At 42.2% G+C, this 18,903-nt stretch overlaps 1 protein-coding gene across 1 annotated transcript in view; it reads left to right on the plus strand.

Annotated features, from left to right (window-relative positions):
- USP36 (ubiquitin specific peptidase 36) overlaps positions 1–18,903 on the plus strand; it is a 72,705-nt gene that overhangs the window by 10,290 nt on the left and 43,512 nt on the right. The window contains exons 4-9 of the mRNA XM_073606685.1: positions 3,113–3,223; positions 4,330–4,432; positions 5,453–5,520; positions 10,629–10,699; positions 12,402–12,484; positions 18,219–18,330. Coding sequence (XP_073462786.1) covers positions 3,113–3,223; positions 4,330–4,432; positions 5,453–5,520; positions 10,629–10,699; positions 12,402–12,484; positions 18,219–18,330 — 548 coding nt within the window. The remainder of the gene's footprint in view (positions 1–3,112; positions 3,224–4,329; positions 4,433–5,452; positions 5,521–10,628; positions 10,700–12,401; positions 12,485–18,218; positions 18,331–18,903) is intronic.

Here is an 18,903-nt window from a genome sequence, read left to right on the forward strand (position 1 = left end):
ATTCCACCCACGATCAGTAGATTGCAGGTGCAATGCCAGGCTCCTGCACACTGTCAGTATATAGCTGTCTGCCCGGGCAGGCAGTTACTGAATTTCAGGAAGATCACTGAGCTACTAGAGTGCTCACCAGCGCCCCCCATAGTTCATTGAGAACTACAAGCTGTCAGCCTCAATGGCTGACGGTAGTTGTAGTCCATTCACAGAACTAGATGAATGAATAATGCCGGCGTGTCGGAGGAGCCCTGCACAGCCTCACTGTTTTTTAATTGTAACAGCGAGTGTAGAGAAAGGAATCCCCCTGCTTGCTGTCACAGTGGGGTCGGGTTGGGGTGGTGGCAGGTAATTTAATAACTTGTTACACCCTAAGGCCTAATGTACACGGGACGCTGAGGCAACCGCTTCTGAACGTTTTTCTAGACAGCTTGAAACTGGCATTTGAAAAACGCCCGTTTTAGTCACGTTTAGCTGCGTTTTGCCTCTTAATTTTGGTGCTTAGACTATGGACCGCATAATGAGCATATGTGAGGAAATGCTCCTGACGTTTGCTGAGGCTGGAAAACTTAACATGAGGGTAAAATGAAACTAAAACAGCCAGATATTAAATTTCATGCAACGATGTTTGATCAAGTAGGGAGGGGGTCGAGCTCAATGGTGGGGTCATCTGGTTCAAATCTCAAAATTTGAACATATGGTAGGGCTGTGAGATTTTCCAAATAAATAAAAAAAACCCTGCGATTTTCTTAGAAAAAACTCAATTCATAATTCGAATCGAGGTTTTTTTTTTTTTTTTTTTTTTTGGACACCGCGCCGGTCCTGAGGAGCTGCAGGCAGGAATTTTTAGGCGAGGCCGCGGCTTCGGCCTAATCCGCGGCGTCCAGCCTCGTGGAGTAGGCCGAAGCTGCGGCCTCTTGTAAAAACTCCTGCCCACAGCTCTTCAGGACCGGCGCGGTGAAAAAAAAAAACAAAAAAAACGATTTGCTTAAATTTTGAATCGATTTGAAATCTTAACTCGATTCAAGATTTATATCGATTTTTTTTTTTTTTCCCCAGCCCTAACATATGGGTCAAATTCCAATTCTACTTCCGCTTACAGCAATGCTAGTGGTGTATTGGATTGGATCAAAGGCTCTATAGGGGTATATTAAATGCTCTATCAAGCATTGCAAGCAATTGCATGTTTTTAAAATACCTTTTTAGTGGTTTTTTATCATTTTTAAGTTTTGTAATGTAAAGAAAAAAATAGGGCACCTTTTTAAAAAAACGCTTCTAAACGAAAACGCGGCTAAACGCCGGTACCGGGTTTAGGCGCGTCTGAAACATTGGAAAAAATCAGGGTCTGAACTCATTTTTTTTTTTGCCTTCAAAGAAAAGCCTCTAAATGCAACTAAAGATACATAAATACAGCGCTCACAAACATAGACCCATCATAAGTGAAAACAACAAAAAACACGAAGTCCATAAAAAACTGAGCGAATGCTTCACATCTGGTGTCCAAAAAGTGCAGAGAAACTGTTGCAGAAAAAACTTTTTCAGGCGTACCAAGAAACCCCCACATGTGTCCCCACTCACCAGATCACAACGACACCCAGCTTTTCAGTTTGGGGGTCAATACAGAATTATAACGATATCCAAAGGACGTCCACAGGATCGCAGATTCAATGATGTGACTTGATGAGAAATAATCCTTCAAAATGATTTCTCAGCCATAAAAACCAGGTACCCAAAAGGAAAAGAAGGGACTGATAGTGAAGTATGCTAAGAACAGGTATTTATTGCGCATAAAAAGGTGCATACTTACAGTAGCGCCGCAACGCTACTTCCGGCATGACTGCCGTCACTTCCGGTCTCGTGGAAAGAACGTCACCAACGGCGTTTGCTGTATTTTCTTCTTAAATTGCATGCCTGTTTTTAAACTTACGTCTGCAAGTATGCACCTTTTATGCGCAATAAATACCTGTTCTTAGCAATTTATTGCGCATAAAAGGTGCATACTTGCAGACGTAAGTTTAAAAACAGGCATGCAATTTAAGAAGAAAATACAGCAAACGCCGTTGGTGACGTTCTTTCCACGAGACCGGAAGTGACGGCAGTCATGCCGGAAGTAGCGTTGCGGCGCTACTGTAAGTATGCACCTTTTTATGCGCAATAAATACCTGTTCTTAGCATACTTCACTATCCGTCCCTTCTTTTCCTTTTGGGTACCTGGTTTTTATGGCTGAGAAATCATTTTGAAGGATTATTTATCATCAAGTCACATCACTGAATCTGCCATCCTGTGGACGTCCTTTGGATATCGTTAGAAGTCTGTATTGACCCCCAGACTGAAAAGCTGGGTGTCATGATCTGGTGAGTGGGGACACATGTGGGGGTTTCTTGGTACGCCTGAAAACGTTTTTTTTCTGCAACAGTTTCTCTGCACTTTTTGCACACCAGATGTGAAGCATTCTCTCAGTTTTTTTATGCACTTCGTGTTTTTGTTGGTTTCACTTATGATGAATCTATGTGAGCGCTGTATTTATGTATCTTTATTGTGTCCAAGTGTTTAGCACCTTGTGTATAGCAGCTTCATTCACTTTATATTACCCTATATTTTTTTCACCATCAGCGCGAGTTATATATTTAGATTGTATTTTTTTTTTTTTTTCGCTCTAAACCCAACTGCCTAAAAGCGGCAGTAAACGAGCCTGTGTACATGTACACATAAAATAACATTGGATGAGTTCAGGGGCAGCTGGAAAAAGCATCCAAATGCCTCAACGTCCGTTTACCAGCAGCAGTATAGATGAGGCCTAACTATTACTGAAATTACTTATGATATTGATACGTTTAATATGCTTTGAGTCTTTTGGCTAATTTTGTAAGAAAACGTGTACAATCTTTTTTTTTTTTATTTTTCTATTTTTGATAAAAACCCAATAAAAATGATTGTATAAAATAAATAAACATGAGTTTAACATGTTACTAAAGGTGAACCGATCCTTTAATAAATACTGTCCTATAGCTCCAGTCAAAGGACTGTGCCTAGGTAGGGAGAAGCATAGTGGGAGAATGATGTCAACAGTTAATTGCTGACAGCAGGATATCTCTTCTAACCCCTCTTTGTCCTATTCAGGTCAGCAGGGTGGATTCTGTATGCTGTGCATCATGCAAAACCATCTCATCCAAGCCTTTGCAAATAGCGGAAATGCCATCAAGCCCATCGCCTTCATCCGAGAACTAAAGAGTAAGCACGTTATTGCAAGAATCTGTTGGTTGTAGTGTAAAGAACAGGTGATGGCTGTTCTAGGAGCGTTTATTTAAGATAACATTAGTAGACCCTCCCAAAGCACAAAAAACTGTATTTATTAACTATTTCTACGATTCTGTGAGACCAGAGTGAGTAGCAGCAGCTGAGAGAGCAGCAGTGTACTCCTCTCTTAATCGCTTGCCGACCAGCCGCCGTCATTATACTGCGGCAGGTCGGCACAATCCTGCGAACCATCGTATCTGTACGCCGGCTCATGGGATCGGGATAGCAGACGCTCGTACGCGTCGGGAGCTCTGTAGGGATCCTGACAATAATGTCGGGGTTCACTCACTTGCTTAGCCGGCAGCTGGCTCAGGCTCTCGGCGCATCGCTTAGAGCTTGAGCCAGCCCCCCTTTTCCATAGCCCTGTGCTCCAGTGAGCACTGGAGGGGCAGAGCAGAGAGCAGGTGACCGACAGTCATCGCTTTGTGCTCATTGGAAACTGAGAGCTGAGCGATCAGCAGTCATGTGATTGCTCAGTTCTTGGTCTTAGAGCCAGCGTGGGACAGCTGCAGCATGAGACTGATGCTGCATCCACATAGGTGATTATGTTTGTTGTTTTTTTTAATCCAGCACTTCTCTTTTAAGGGATTTTTGTAGGCATGACCAACATTTACTCTCATACCACCCCCCAAAGTATGTCCCAGTATACTCCTTTTTTTTAATCTTGTTTCTGTAGAGAGAAACCGCTTTTATTACTTTCTGTGACATGATCACCCGGCCTGTAAAATTTTCACATTGCCAGCTACTAGTAGATCAGTTTCTATGGCTGTAGACATGACCCCAGAACTACATCTCCCCGGAGCCCTTTTTTCTTACAAAGAAGGTGGCTGGGCTCTCGTGCGCCAAGACAGCAGCATTGTTTTGCTGGGAAAGATCTGAATGTATGCACTTGGAGAGGGACAAAGGGATGGGGATAGGCAGAGTTCTGTAGTCTCTTTTTATTTATTTTATTTTGCCCAGGCATATATCATTAAGTTTATGAATTTAAATGTAGGTTAACATGTTGTTTATAGGTGTTTTTATTTTTATTTTTAATGTAGAAATTGCTCGTCACTTTCGATTTGGGAGCCAAGAAGATGCTCATGAGTTCCTTCGTTATACTATTGATGCCATGCAGAAGGCCTGTCTGAATGGATACGCCAAGTAAGTGACCAGCACTCCTTTTTGTAAGCATGTTTGTTTTGTTAGTTTGACAGCATTGTGCAGAGCTTAAAGCAGAAGTATAGCCAAAGATTTTTGGCTGTACTTTTTCTATGGATCCACAGGAGTGCAGTTTGTTCGACCATATGGTTGGGATCCACCCAAAACCCTGGACCGGCAGCCGGCTCAGCCTCTCAGTGATTCGTGCAGAGCCTGAGCCAGCCCCTCCCACTTCCTCCACAGCTCAGTGCTAAAGTGAGCACTGGAGGGGAGAGCAGAGAGCCAGTGACTGACGGTCAGCTGTGTTTGATCGCTCAGTTCTCACTACAGACCATATTCTCCACAAATAATCCATGCACATCCGATACTTAATGGCCCTGTAATCTATTTTTCAGGAAATTGTTTCTTGCTCTGTTGTTCTGCTTTTTTGTAATGTTTTCCATAAACTCCAAAACCTCCCCTTTCTCCCTTTTATTCTGTTTGTGTGGAACAAGCAGTGCAATGTGTGCTCTGCTCTGTACACACTACAAATCCCATAATCAATCTCACTAGCAAGCAAGAGAGAGTGGCCACAGTTCTACATACAGTGGGACCATGGAGAACGAAAGTAGCCGTTCCCTAACAGAAGTCTGATCACCGTAGCGAAAAACAAAAAAGGAATTGGGAGGCGGCTGAGATCAATAGAAGGAGGACTTTTTTGGGGTGAAGGATAACTTAATCTTTGGGAACACGTTACATGCTCCACCCATTTTTTAAGGTGGATATTTTTTTTTTTTTTCAAAACCAGGGACTCAGTGGTCTAGCAGACTGTGAGCCCCAGCTTTGACACACATAGAAGCTCCTGCATTGTGAAGAGGAAAAGAATATAAACTTTCTGGAGTTTGTTTTCCAATATGTTTTTTATATAAGACAGAAGATCCTGAACTGGATTCATTTTTCTTTTAAGAATAGATGTTTCAGCTGATAGTATTTTTAAACCATTTTATGAAAAGTGATTTTATAATATTTACCTCCTCCCATTAGGTTGGATCGACAAAGTCAAGCTACGACTTTAGTGCATCAGATATTTGGGGGTTACTTGCGCTCTCGAGGTAAGAGACTAATAAAGGTGTTTAATGATGTGATGCTTACAAAAGTCATTTTAAGGGTCCTTATAAAAGTGATATTTCAGTGCGCTACCAGTAAATACAAGTCAACTGCTGGCTGCTGCTGCTTCTTCTCCCACTTCCGCTCAAATCGCCTAGGGCAGGGATATGCAATTAGCGGGCCTCCAGCTGTTGCAGAACTACAAGTCCCATGAGGCATAGCAAGACTCTGACAGCCACAAGCATGACACTCAGGCAGAGGCATGATGAGACTTGTAGTTTTGCAACAGCCAGAGGTCTGCTAATTGCATGTCCCGGGCCTAGGGGATCCAAGCAAAAGCTTGACTCACCCCTCTCCACCCCCATCGCCTGCAGCCTTTTGGAATACGTCACAGGTCCCAGAATGCAGAGGAACCATACACAAAGCGCAGCTCATGCATGCATTGTGGGAAGCTGCAAGGAGCCACAGCCAGCTTCCCGCACTGAACATGTAGAACCGGCTTGGGTGAGTATGGTACTGATCCTTGGGTAAGTAAGTGCACTTTTATTAAAAGGCAGCAGCTACAGTATTTCGAGCAGCTGATTTTTGTATTTATTTTTTTTTTCTCCAAGGGTAAAGATCCTCTTTAAAAGAAATCTCAGCAAAAATCATATTTTCAGAATTTCAGTTGCAATTCCCCACATATATGTCCTACATTAAAGCCCAATTCCAGCCAAAACGCTATACTAAATATTGAATAGAGCAGGGCAGGATTCGATCTTTTGTTGGGTTCTTATTGCCATCTTTATTCCTGATTGGTACGCACAGTGCCAACCCATTCTCCTTCCCTGACAGACTCAGTTCTGCTCAGTAATGAGAGCCTGATATGCTTGAACATTTATACTTACCATGCTAATTACCATATTTATCGGCGTATAACACACACCCCAATTTTAAGAGGGAAGTTTAAGGAAAACATTTTTTCACAGCGCCCTTTACACTACACAGTCCCCCTCCCCAGTATACAGCCCCCCCATCCAGTATACAGCCCCCTCCCCAGTACACAGGCCCCCCTCCAGTACACAGCCCCCTATCCAGTACACAGCCCCCCTCCCCCTGCACTCCCAGGAGACCCCGAGTCTCCTGGGACAGTGCTGCCAGCATTCTCTACAGTTAAGAAAATAATCACTGCCAGCCCTTTGCATACTGCTCCTCCTGTGTCACTCATATTGTAAAATGAAGCTTCCATATAACCTCATAAGCGCAGTTTTTTCCACTGACCTGGGCACATGACTGCTCTCTCTGACGTTACGTAGATGGTCATGTGACCGCTCTCCTCCTCCAATCTAAAGCTAAAGCTAGGAGGAGGAGGAGAGCAGCCAGAAAAAAAACTGAGCTATTGAGATATTTAGCTTTGATTTATAATGACACTGACACAAGAAGGGGCTGGCAAGTGATTTTTTTTTTTTTTTTTTTCAACTCTAGACTATGCAGGCAGTGCTGTCCCAGGGCCAATAGAGGCGGGACGGCCTGCCTGACACCCCCCAATAGGTGGCTACCGGGGCGGACCTCCCGATCCCTGCCCCCTGTTGGTAAAACCTAGTATCAGCGTATAACACGCAGGCACTGTTTTTCCTCTGTTTTCAGGGGAAAAAAGTGCGTGTTATACGCCGATAAATACGGTAGTTACCCCCATTTGTCAACAATCAGCTCTGAAGTTCTCTTTAACCTGCAACACTTCCAGAAATGTTGGAGGTTTTTTTTTTTCAATCTTACTGTGGTAGCTGCTTTAAACTCCTCTGCTGGTTCCTTCCCCTGGGTCCTGAGGTCACCAGAGCTTATGCTTGAACACAATCCCAGTGACTGCAGAGAGCAAACGATTCTTTCTCATCTATTGAGGGACACAGTCTCTCAACTTTGGGTTATACTGCCACCTACAGGAGGATTGGATGCTGGCTCATAACAAACTGTATCCTAAATCAGAACCAACATGCTTCAGTTTTATTTTTCTTGTTTCCTAGGAGTAGAGAAGTGGCCTCTCTAAAGTAAAATATAAAGGTAGCAGAAGTGCATATGTACCATCATCCAGAAATCAATATCAAAAGGGGGTTGGAAGCCTGATCCCCGGTCAGGCGACCAAAAAATGGAGCATATTGGACTATTACGGTACAGTAATTAAGGGTAACCATAAGAGCAAGTGGCGACAATAATAAAATTATAATTCATTTATTGATGCAATGAACAGAACATGATAATACAAAAACACTTAATAAAAATACAGGCATATCACCAATGGATTCGATAATATACAGTACAGCACAAAATCTCAGATATCATATTCCTCGACTAGTTTCGCGGACACAATCCGCTTCATCAGGAGGGAATCTGAAGATAAGTTTTTTCTGACTAAACAGTCTGAACCTGACAATTAAAAAAATACGAGGTTTACAAAAATACATGATCAGATAATTTATGTTCCAGCATCAAAACATACACATAGATAATGGAGATAGGGGGGGAGGGGAGAGAACGAATCTGCTTACCCAGGTCCCAGCAGACCCCAAGCGCAAGGCCCCAACACCAACAAATGATCTCCCACGGCAACCTGGGGGAGCTAACGAAATAACGGAATAATAAGGATAAAGTGTATATTAGAATTGAGGTACCCTAAGTTGCCACATACAGGAAGAAGTGAAACATAAATTGGTGAGTGTGGAGAAAGGTGATGACAAGGGAGGGTAGGTGGGTGAATGTTGTGAAATTGCCAAAAATTAAAGTCGCATTATGTAAAGAATGAAAGATTAAAATAGGTGAACAACCAAATAAGAGGAGGTGATGATGAAAAGGGCATAAGGGTGTTGTATGATATAAGTGGAAGAGTGCACAAGTGAGGAGATGGGGCTGGGGAAGGGAAGGGGAATGGGGGTGGAGAAGGGGATAGGGGAGTGGGGAAGAGGGGTAGTGAGGGATTGGGAGGGAAACAGGGGGGGGAAAAAAGAAAAAGAAAGGGGGAAAGGAGGAGAGGGGGGGAAAAACGAGGGAGGATAGGTGGAAGGGGGAAGAGGGAGAGAGGGGGGGAGGAGGGGAGGAGAGAAGGAGGGGGGAAGAAAGAAGGTAAGAGGGGGAGGATGGATGTCTTTTCTTCAGCTCTTATGTGTTAAAGATTGACTATTTATTCTTTGCTAGTACCTTTTTTATACACCTAAGTTTTCTTCTTTAAGGCTTTTCTCTACATTGCTGCTGGAGTTTTTTCACTGATTGCAACTAGCCGTTGTGGTCATCCTCAACCTGAGAATACTGCATCCTGACCCCGCTGGACTGGAGACTGCGGGGATAGCCTGGCAGTTATTTTGGTGCTCTGAGTTCCGTGTTGGGTGGTTTCCTAATTCCGTTCTGGTAAAAGTTAGCTGCGGAGCGATTTCCAGGTCCACAGATGTCAGCACTGCGTCAGCGCTTACCCCATCTGAAATCTCATTGAGTAGGCTGGTCAAGCTGAGTATGGGGAGATTCCTCCGTTTGTGTGGGTCGCTGAGTACTGTTATACCCCACATCCCGCTGGTTTTGCTTCAGAAGGGGGGCACTAGCACTGTTGTCATCTGCTGGGTAGTCTCTTTCCTGCCATACAGCATCAGGGAAGCATCTCCCTGCTTTTGGCCTCTGCTTGAAAAAGCTATGTGAATTTTCGATCTTCTATCTGTTCCTACTGCCCACCTACAGTGACTTTGGTAAGTTTTGGCCATCCAATCCTCACCTACTACTAGCTGACTGTTTTTCCTTAGTACTTTAAGCTTAGCCCTATTTCTCTGAGCCTATACGTTGCTTTACTGTCACACGGTTGCAACATATTGAATTGTAGACACATACTAGAGTGGACCCTTCAGGATCCCCCAATTTTCATTAACGGCTTTCCTTTCCAGCAGCGTCTATATCTGATTTGCCATTGGCCTTAGTGTCTTCTGAGCCATCAGCCACAGAGACTCGCTCTTATTCGGAGTTGTTAAAGTCCTTGTCTGATGAGCTTGCTCCTAGAGTTGCAATCTACTGCTGCTATACCCAAATTAAAGGCATAGTCCAACTTTTTACACCATGTTTCATTTTACACCCATGTTTGGGTTGTTAACTCCCCAACCCCTGGATTGCAGGTGCAAAATTTACGGGTATTCTCTCATTTTCTTTAAGCTTAGCAACGTATAGCTGCGTCATCCAGGTTTGTTTTACATTCTTACATCTGGCACTGTGGGAGATAGGTGTTGTAGAGATTGAGCTGGCCGTCCCTCTTTCTTCACCGCTGTAGGTCAGCTGTACTTTTTACAGCCACCTCCTGAAAGGCTGATTCTCTTTTTGTCATCCCCAAATGGTCCAGGTAAGGGTGCACCTGCCTCTCGCTTTGCCATCTCTGGGAGGCTAAGGCTGGCTTTTTAAGCTTGTGGCCTCAAGGATTAGGTTCCACCCTGTCCTGTCAAGGGGCACGCTACTAGACCTGTGAGTGCCTCTTGGGCTTTTCAGCATCAAGCAATTATTTCTCAGACTGGTAAGGTTGTCTGTCCTCTGGCTCCTCTGGGTAGATGTTTCGCCTCATCTGATGCCAACCTCTGGTGTAAGGTTGTCCAGGTGGCTCTTTTTCTTAGGCTTGTTGGTGATTATTTGCTGTGCTGCTCACCCCTCACTTGGACCGCTTTTGGATGTCGGGAATGTTAAATACTTCTTGTGTGCCTCAATAACTGGAAAAGAAAATAGGACTTTTGTACTTGACATAAAATCCTTTTCTTGTAGTTCATTTAGGGGCACATGCCATGCGCTTAGTTTTGCTTTGCTACAAAACTACGGGAGGTGGGAGGGCTTTTCGTGGCCTAGCTTACAGGGTTTTTTGTTTTTTTTTTGCCGTTGTCCAATCCTCCTTCAGACGGCAATATAACTTGAAAGTACAAGACTTCCTTTGTACCTTAACAGAATTAGTTACATTTAGTATTATACATGGTCAGAAGGTTGTCAGTGCTAGTTCTGCTTTAAATTCACCAGCTTCTGTCAAAAATCATTACAACCATTAGGAATTTACTGTCATTATAAGACAAAACTGAATTGAAACTGGACTTTGGAATCCGCATTAAGATAAAAATTATCTCCTGTTTTCTAGTGAAATGCTCCGTCTGTAAGAGTGTGTCTGACACCTTTGATCCATATTTGGACATCGCACTGGAGATACGGGTAAGTAATTTTGATTATTTATATATATATATATTTATTATATCTTATCATGTGACAACACTGAAGAAATTACTCTTTGCTTCGGAGACTGGGCAGGGCAGTATTCCAACATGATAACGACCCCAAACACGCCTCCAAGATGACCACTGCCTTGCTAAAGAAGCTGAGGGTAAAGGTGATGGACTGACCAAGCATGTCTCCAGACCTAAACACTATTGAGCATCTGTGGGGCATCCTCAAACAGAAGGTGGAGAAGTGCAAGGTCTCTAACATCCACCAGCTCTGTGATGTCATCATGGAGGAGTGGAAGAGGACTCCAGTGGCAACCTGTGAAGCTCTGGTGAACTCCATGCCCAAGAGGGTTAAGGCAGTGCTGGAAAATAATGGTGGCCACACAAAATATTGACACTTTGGGCCCAATATGGACATTTTCCCTTAGGGGTGTACTCACTTTTGTTGCCAGCGGTTTAGACATGAATGGCTGTGTGTTGAGTTATTTTGAGGGGACAGCAAATTTACACTGTTATACAAGCTGTACACTCACTACTTTACATTGTAGCAAAGTGTCATTTCTTCAGTGTTGTCACATGAAAAGATAGAATAAAATATTTACAAAATTGTGAGGGGTGTACTCACTTTTGTGAGATACTGTTTATATATAATGTGTGTGTATGAAGCTTATGTCAGGTCACAGAAGACAGTACGGTTATAGTTCTAAGGAAGAGAATTAAAAACATTTTTTTTTGCAGCATTGGAAATTCATTGTTGGTAATTGATCTTTAAGGATAGGCATAACCCAAATTTACCCTTTCACCGCCTTCATCCCTCTAGATCAGGGGTCTCCAAACTTTTCAAACAAAGGGCCAGTTTATTGTCCTTCAGACTTTAGGAGGGCCAGATTGTGGCCAGCGGGGGCAGAAAATGTCCCGGGCCTGGCATCAGTGACAATAAATATGGTCAATATGTCAATGGGTGGAGGAGTAGTGCTCCTATTAGTAGGAGGAATAGTATCCCATCATTGGTATCGGTGGAAGAAATGGTGGCCCATTGTTGATGTCAGTGGGAGGAATAGTGCCTCCATATCACTGGGAGGAATAGTGCCTCAAGGCCTGGATAAAGGCTAGCAAAGGGCCATTTCTGGCCCTTGGGCATGATCTAGAGACCCCTGCTCTAGATCATGTCCAGTAGTCACTGTTCTCTTTTTTTGCCTGTAGTGACACAAAGCTTTTTTTTTTAGCCACTGCCGAGACTTTCTATGCGACTTTTGTGAGTTCAAAATCGCGCACCATTAACTGCAATGGAACCGTTCTAGTTGGTGCGACTCAAGTCGCCACAGCTTAGAAAAAGGTTCCTGCACTACTTCTTTTGGGGCGACTTCAACACAACTTGCATTGACTTCTGTTAAAGAAGTCGTATGCAAGCCATGATGCAGTGGCGAATAGATGTCGGATTCAAAGTCGCGGCAGGGTGAACAAGGGCTAACTCCTTGTGATGTCATCCCCGGGCTTGTAAAATTCTTGCTGAAGAAGCTGCAGGAGGGAGGGATCAGCAGGGTACCTTTTTTTTAAGTTATTTTTATTTATTTTTTTAACACTTTCAGTTTGCTATGGTCAGACTGGGAATAGGTGAATTCTGACTGGTTTCTGTGAGTTGCCATAATCATTGAATCAGATTGTAAGGATCTTTTTGTTTCTTGTTGCAGCAATCGGCCAACATTGTGCGTGCGTTAGAACTTTTCATCAAGTCTGATGTGCTGAGCGGAGAGAACGCCTACATGTGTGGCAAGTAAGAGCCGTTCTGTTACTCTTCATCTATGCAGTTAACAGAGTTCTCGGTGAATAACATTATGGGCACACGGTGAGTGCCGGGTGCTGAACAGCGTGGCACCTTGGTCCCAGATTCAAGAGGTGGCCCTCACTCCTGGTCAATACCATCCATCTAAGCTTAAAAGCTAAGTTCTCCTTTCACAAATTATAATCATTGCACATCTTTTTGCAGGTAAAAAAAAAAAAAAAAAAAATGTGCATTTAATATTTTTTTTATTCTGCCACCTCTAAGGCATTACACCCGTGATCAGCAGATTGTGAATGCAATGACTGGATCCTGCAGACTCTCCATACACTGTCTGCCCCTACCTACGATACAGACAGACAATTGTACAATTGCAGGAGAAATTAAAGTGTTACTAAACCCAGGAGCCTGCATTCACTATATCTGGTCTCCCACAGTACACAGAACATGGAAATGCAATTATTTTAGTAAATATAAATGGATAAATACCTTTTATCAGCAGTATATAGCAGTCTTATGACCTGTGTGGTTAAAGCTTGTAGCAGGAGTTTTCATTCTCCTCTGACTGTCCTATGAGGCTGCAGGACCCCTGACCCTCTGTCTGGACAGTGCTGATCACATGCACCCTCCCCCCCAAAAAAAAACAACTAGCAATACACACCAAACTGAGCATGTGCAGAGTGCCCCCTAGCCTCTGTACTATCAGGAGATGGATTGAGAGCAGTGGAAGAAGGGGAGGATCAGAGAAGACAGGATCAAACAGCCTTTTTACACAATGCAGAGGATTAACCCCTTTGGTTCCACGGTGAGTATAACCAGCATGCTTTACTGCATATACAGACTGATTTTACTGTTGGTTGGTATAGTAACACTTTATTGGACTATGAGCCATCGGCCGCAACTAGCTGACGGTACCTGTATTTCATTCATCCACAGAACTTTGTGAATCAATGATGCAGCCACACGGCTGCGCTGTTTTTACATTCTGACAGCGGGTGCGGGGAGGTGATCCCCAGCCTGCTGTCACAGGGAGTGATGATCGGGGGGAGAGGAGGCAGGAGATGGAACATGTTCCACCCTAAATACAGTGCTTGAAAAAGTATTCATACCCCTCTAAATTTTGCCCATTTTTTTTCATGTTGCAACCAAAAATGTAAATGTATTTTATTGGGATTTTACGTGATAGACCAACACAAAGTGGCACATAATTGTGAAGTGGAAGGAAAATGATAAAAAAAAATATTTTACAAATAAATATGTGAAAAGTGTGGCGTGCATTTGTATTCAGCTCCCTTTATTCTGATACCTCTAACTAAAATCTAGTGGAACCAATTGCCTTCAGAAATCCCCTAATTAGTAAATAGAATCCACCTGTGTGTAATTTAATCTCAGTATAAATACAGCTGTTCTGTGAAGCCCTCAGAGGTTTGTTAGAGAACCTTAGTGAAAAAACAGCATCATGAAAGCCAAGGAACACACCAGACAGGTCAGGGATAAAGTTGTGGAGAAGTTTAAAGCAGGGTTAGGTTATGAAAAAATATCCCAAGCTTTGAACATCTCACAGAGCTCTGTTCAATCCATCATCTGAAAATGGAAAGAGTATGGCCCAACTGCAAACCTACCAAGACACGGCCGTCCACCTAAACTGACAGGCCGGGCAAGGAGAGCATTAATCAGAGGAGCAGCCAAGAGGCCCATGGTAACTCTGGAGGAGCTGCAGAGATCCACAGCTCAGGTGGGAGAATCTGTCCACAGGACAACTATTAGGATACTTTCACACCTGAGCGTTTTTGGCTCATAAAACGCTTGTAAAACGCCCAACAAGCAAAATCCCATTAATTTCAATGGCACCTGTTCACATCTGAGAGTTTTGTCACCTGAAGCAAAAGCCTGAAAAACGCCTTCAGCTCAAAAAAGAACATGAGCTACTTTGGGGCAGATTACAGCCGTCTTTCTGCTGTTTACATTGGTGACCTGTACTAAATCGCTGCAAAAAAAGCATTAAAAATTGCGGTAAAAATTGAAATGCTCAGGTGTTAATGCAGCCTCAGTCGTGCACTTCAGAAATCTGGCCTTTATGGAAGAGTGGCAAGAAGAAATTGTTGAAAGAAAGCCATAAGAATTCCTGTTTGCAGTTTGCGAGAAGCCATGTGGAGGACACAGCAAACATGTGGAAGAAGGTGCTCTGGTCAGATGAGACCAAAATTGAACTTTTTGGCCTAAAAGCAAAGCGCTATGTGTGGTGAAAAACTAACACTGCACATCACCCTGAACACACCATCCCCACTGTGAAACGTGGTGGTGGCAGCATCATGTTGTGGGGATGCTTTTCTTTAGCAGAGACAGGGAAGCTGGTCAGAGTTGATGGGAAGATGGATGGAGCCAAATACAGGGCAATCTTAGAAGAAAACCTGTTGCAAAAGACTTGAGACTGGGGTGGAGGTTCACCTTCCGGCAGGACAAAGACCCTAAACATACAGCCAGAGCTACAATGGAATGGTTTAGATCAAAGCATATTCATGTGTTGGAATGGTCCAGTCAAAGTCCAGACCTAAATCCAATTGAGAATCTGTGACAAGGCTTGAGCTATTTTGCAAAGAAAAATGGGCAAAAATATCACTCTCTAGATGTGTAAAGCTGGTAGAGACATCCCCAAAAAGACTTGCAGCTGTAATTGCAGTGAAAGGGGGTTCTACAAAGTATTGACTCTGGGGGGCGCTATACAAATGCACACCACACTTTTCACATATTTATTTGTAAAAAATGTTGAAAAACAATTTATCATTTTCCTTCCACCTCACAATTTATGTCCCATTTTGTGTTGGTCTGTCTAATTTTCCACAAAATGTGGAAAATTTCAAGGGGTATGAATACTTTTTCAAGGCACTGTAATGCCGTGTACACATCATAGGATTTTCTGACAACAAAATCCTGGATTTATTTCCGACGGATGTTGGCTCAAACTTGTCTTGCATACACACGGTCACACAAATGTTGTCGGAAATTCCGAACGTCAAGAAAGCGGCGACGTACAACACGTACGACGAGCCGAGAAAAATGAAGTTCAATAGCCAGTGCGGCTCTTCTGCTTGATTCCGAGCATGCGTGGAATTTTGTGTGTTGGAATTGTGTACACACGATCGGAATTTCCGACAACGAATTTTGTTGTCGGAAAATTTGAGAACCAGCTCTCAAATTTTTGTTGGAAATTTCTGACAACAAATGTCTGATGGAGCCCACACACGGCCGGAATTTCCGACAACAAGCTCACATTTAACATTTGTTGTCGGAAATTCCGACCGTGTGTACGTGGCATAAGGGTGGAGCATGTAACATGTTCCAAAGGTGAACTTGTCCTTTAAAAAGGTTCTTCTTATGCTTTTGCCTCTGGAAGTATGAGCTTGTTCTCATTGATTTATCTAAGGAACATTCCAACCAAGATGGACAATTATAGGGGCATCTTTATAGTAGATACTACACTTTCCCCTGGAAATAATGGTGGATACTCTGCACACTATGCATTTTATGAGTCATTTAGAAAAATGTGGTCTGCATTATGAATCCTGTGGTGTCCCATGGAGACTTGTGCTGCAGAGAGCACTCCCTGATAAGAGGCCAATTATAAATGGCTTTTAACAAGTAAGATCACAGGTTCGCTTCTGTTCTCCCATTTGAATGGAGCTTTGGTTGCTTTCCGAGTCCAGTGCACTGTTGTATAAATGTGGCATTGCCGCTGCTTTATAACTGAGACCTTAGGACTTGAAATGCAAGGAGCACAACCTACCTGTCCTACGTTTTAGTCGACTAAAATCTCCAGTACATTTTAGTCGACTAAAACTCATTTTAGTCATCTAAAATCTAATGGGTGTAATTAAATTGTAATGCATTGGTTAACATTTCTCTACAATTTCCAAACTCATTATATACTGGAGTGAAAAATCTCATATTATTTAAGGTATTGAGGTATGAACATGCACTACAGACCAGTGTTAATTTTGAAGTCAAATTTCAATTCAGTTTTAGTCTAATGCCCCGTACACACGGTCGGATTTTCCGACGGAAAATGTGCGATTGGAGCTTGTTGTCGGAAATTCCGACCGTGTGGGGGCTCCATCGAACTTTTTCCATCGGAATTTTCGACACAAAGTTTGAGTTAAAATTTTCCGACAACAAAATCCGATCCTTTAAATTCCGATCATTTGTAGACAAATCCGACGGACAAAGTGCCACGCATGCTCAGAATAAATTAAGAGATGAAAGCTATTGTCTACTGCCCCGTTTGTAGTCCCGATGTACGTGTTTTACGTCACCGCGTACGGAACGATCGGATTTTCCGACAACTTTGTGCGACTGTGTGTATGCAAAACAAGTTTGAGCCAACATCCGTCGGAAAAAATCCTAGGATTTTGTTGTCGGAATTTCCGATCAATGTCCGACCGTGTGTACGGGGCATTAGTCTTTTGACTAAAATGCCATTTTAGTTTTGGTTATATTTTAGTCATCTCAATTGCTTTAGTTTGTATTTTAGTCGACTAAAATAGTATTCATTTAGTCGACTAAAATGTTTTAGTCGACAAAATTAACACTGGATGGGATGTTACTCTGATGTCACTACATAAGCTTTAGGATATACACTACTATTACTACTGACAGTAGCGACCAGACAGGGGTTCTAATTCCAAAACTACAAAAAAAAAAAAAAAAAGTTTGGCTGGACATACACTTTAGGGGTCATTCACGGCAGTTGCCTTGCTCAACGCAAGGACGCTGAGAGAACAATTGTTTTCTGTGTGCTCTCTTCACACCAGGTGTGAATTTTTTTTTGCAATGCACACTAATGTGTTACAACGCTGCTGTGCATAGAGTTATATGTAGTGTTTTGCAACTGTTATGCACCCGCTGGTGTGAATGGGCCCTGTATAGTTACTGTCACCTTTCCAGCGCCCCTTGTATTGAAAAGCTGCAGTACTCTCGGATGAGATGAAGACTTGCTCCACTCACTGGCTATTATACTTCCTCCCACCAGCTTGTATGCCCTGTAGTGATCTATGAGCCAGCGGAAGGAACCACAGCAATGGGGTCACTTTATAGTAAATTGAGTGAAGGTTCTGAGCTGTAATCTGCTGGGATGTATTAGCAGCTCACTGATCGAGTTTCACTTGTTTCTTGAAATTGGATTTTAATTAAGGGGGGGGTCTGTCTTTGCTTATATTTTTATTTTTCAGCATCTATTTTGGAGGAAATTAAAGAAGCAGTCAGACTTTATGAACACACCTATGTTTGCCATTGGGTGTTGATTAACTGTCTACACAGACAATCCTAATGATTTAGCCTTCTCTTTCCTTTTATCTTTATTTTTATTTTTGTCTATTATTTTTAGCTTGCCTGTCAGACTTGTCAATCCTCATTCACCACATTTTTTAGTTATTCCACATCCGATTAATGCTATAGCCTACATTTATGTTTTTTCTATTGTGGTATCAAATGCTGGCTTTCTATTAAAAAAAAATAAAATAAAAAAAATAGTCTCAAACTCGTACATTTTGTGGCTGGCGGGGCCACCTTTTGATAATAATGAATTCAGTGGAGGTGAATCAATCCCTATCATTTAAATCACATGGAAGATCCACACGCAGAGATTGTCAGATTAACTGCTTTATAAATATTCACCTTTCTGTCAAACTTGTACAGATATGAAATATCTTACAGTTGATTTCTTCTCTGTAAGGTGTAAAAAGAAGGTTCCGGCCACTAAAAGGTTCAGCATTCATCGGGCTTCCAATGTCCTCACACTGTCACTAAAACGATTTGCCAACTTCAGTGGCGGCAAAATAACAAAGGTCAGTAAAATAAATGTACAAATTTTCTACTTATGTATACATAATATATTTATGTGTGTGTATATATACTATATGTGTGTGTGTGTATATATATATATATATATATATATATATATATATATATATATATATATATATATATATATATATATACACACACACACAGTATCTCACAAAAGTGAGTACACCCCTCACATTTTTGTAAATATTTTATTCTATCTCTTCATGTGACAACACTGAAGAAATGACACTTTGCTACAATGTAAAGTAGTGAGTGTACAACTTGTATAAGAGTACTGCAACAATTGTTTTCATAATCGATTAGTTGGCCGATTTATTGTTTTGATGATTAACCTTAAAAAAAGTGTGAGGTATATTTTAGTTAATATGTTTTTAAACATTTTTAAAAAAAGGCAATTTATTCTTAAATATCTCTATGCAGTGGTAAATATAAATAACCAACTATATGGTTAGGGAGCAAAATCTCTAATCCACTCTGAGAATAACAGACAGAAGAGATCTACTGTATATACTATTAGAGGTTGAATCTAGTAAATATCATCAGACTCAGAG

The sequence above is a fragment of the Aquarana catesbeiana genome, linkage group LG12 (assembly GCF_042186555.1).
Source record: "Aquarana catesbeiana isolate 2022-GZ linkage group LG12, ASM4218655v1, whole genome shotgun sequence".
NCBI lineage: Eukaryota > Metazoa > Chordata > Amphibia > Anura > Ranidae > Aquarana > Aquarana catesbeiana.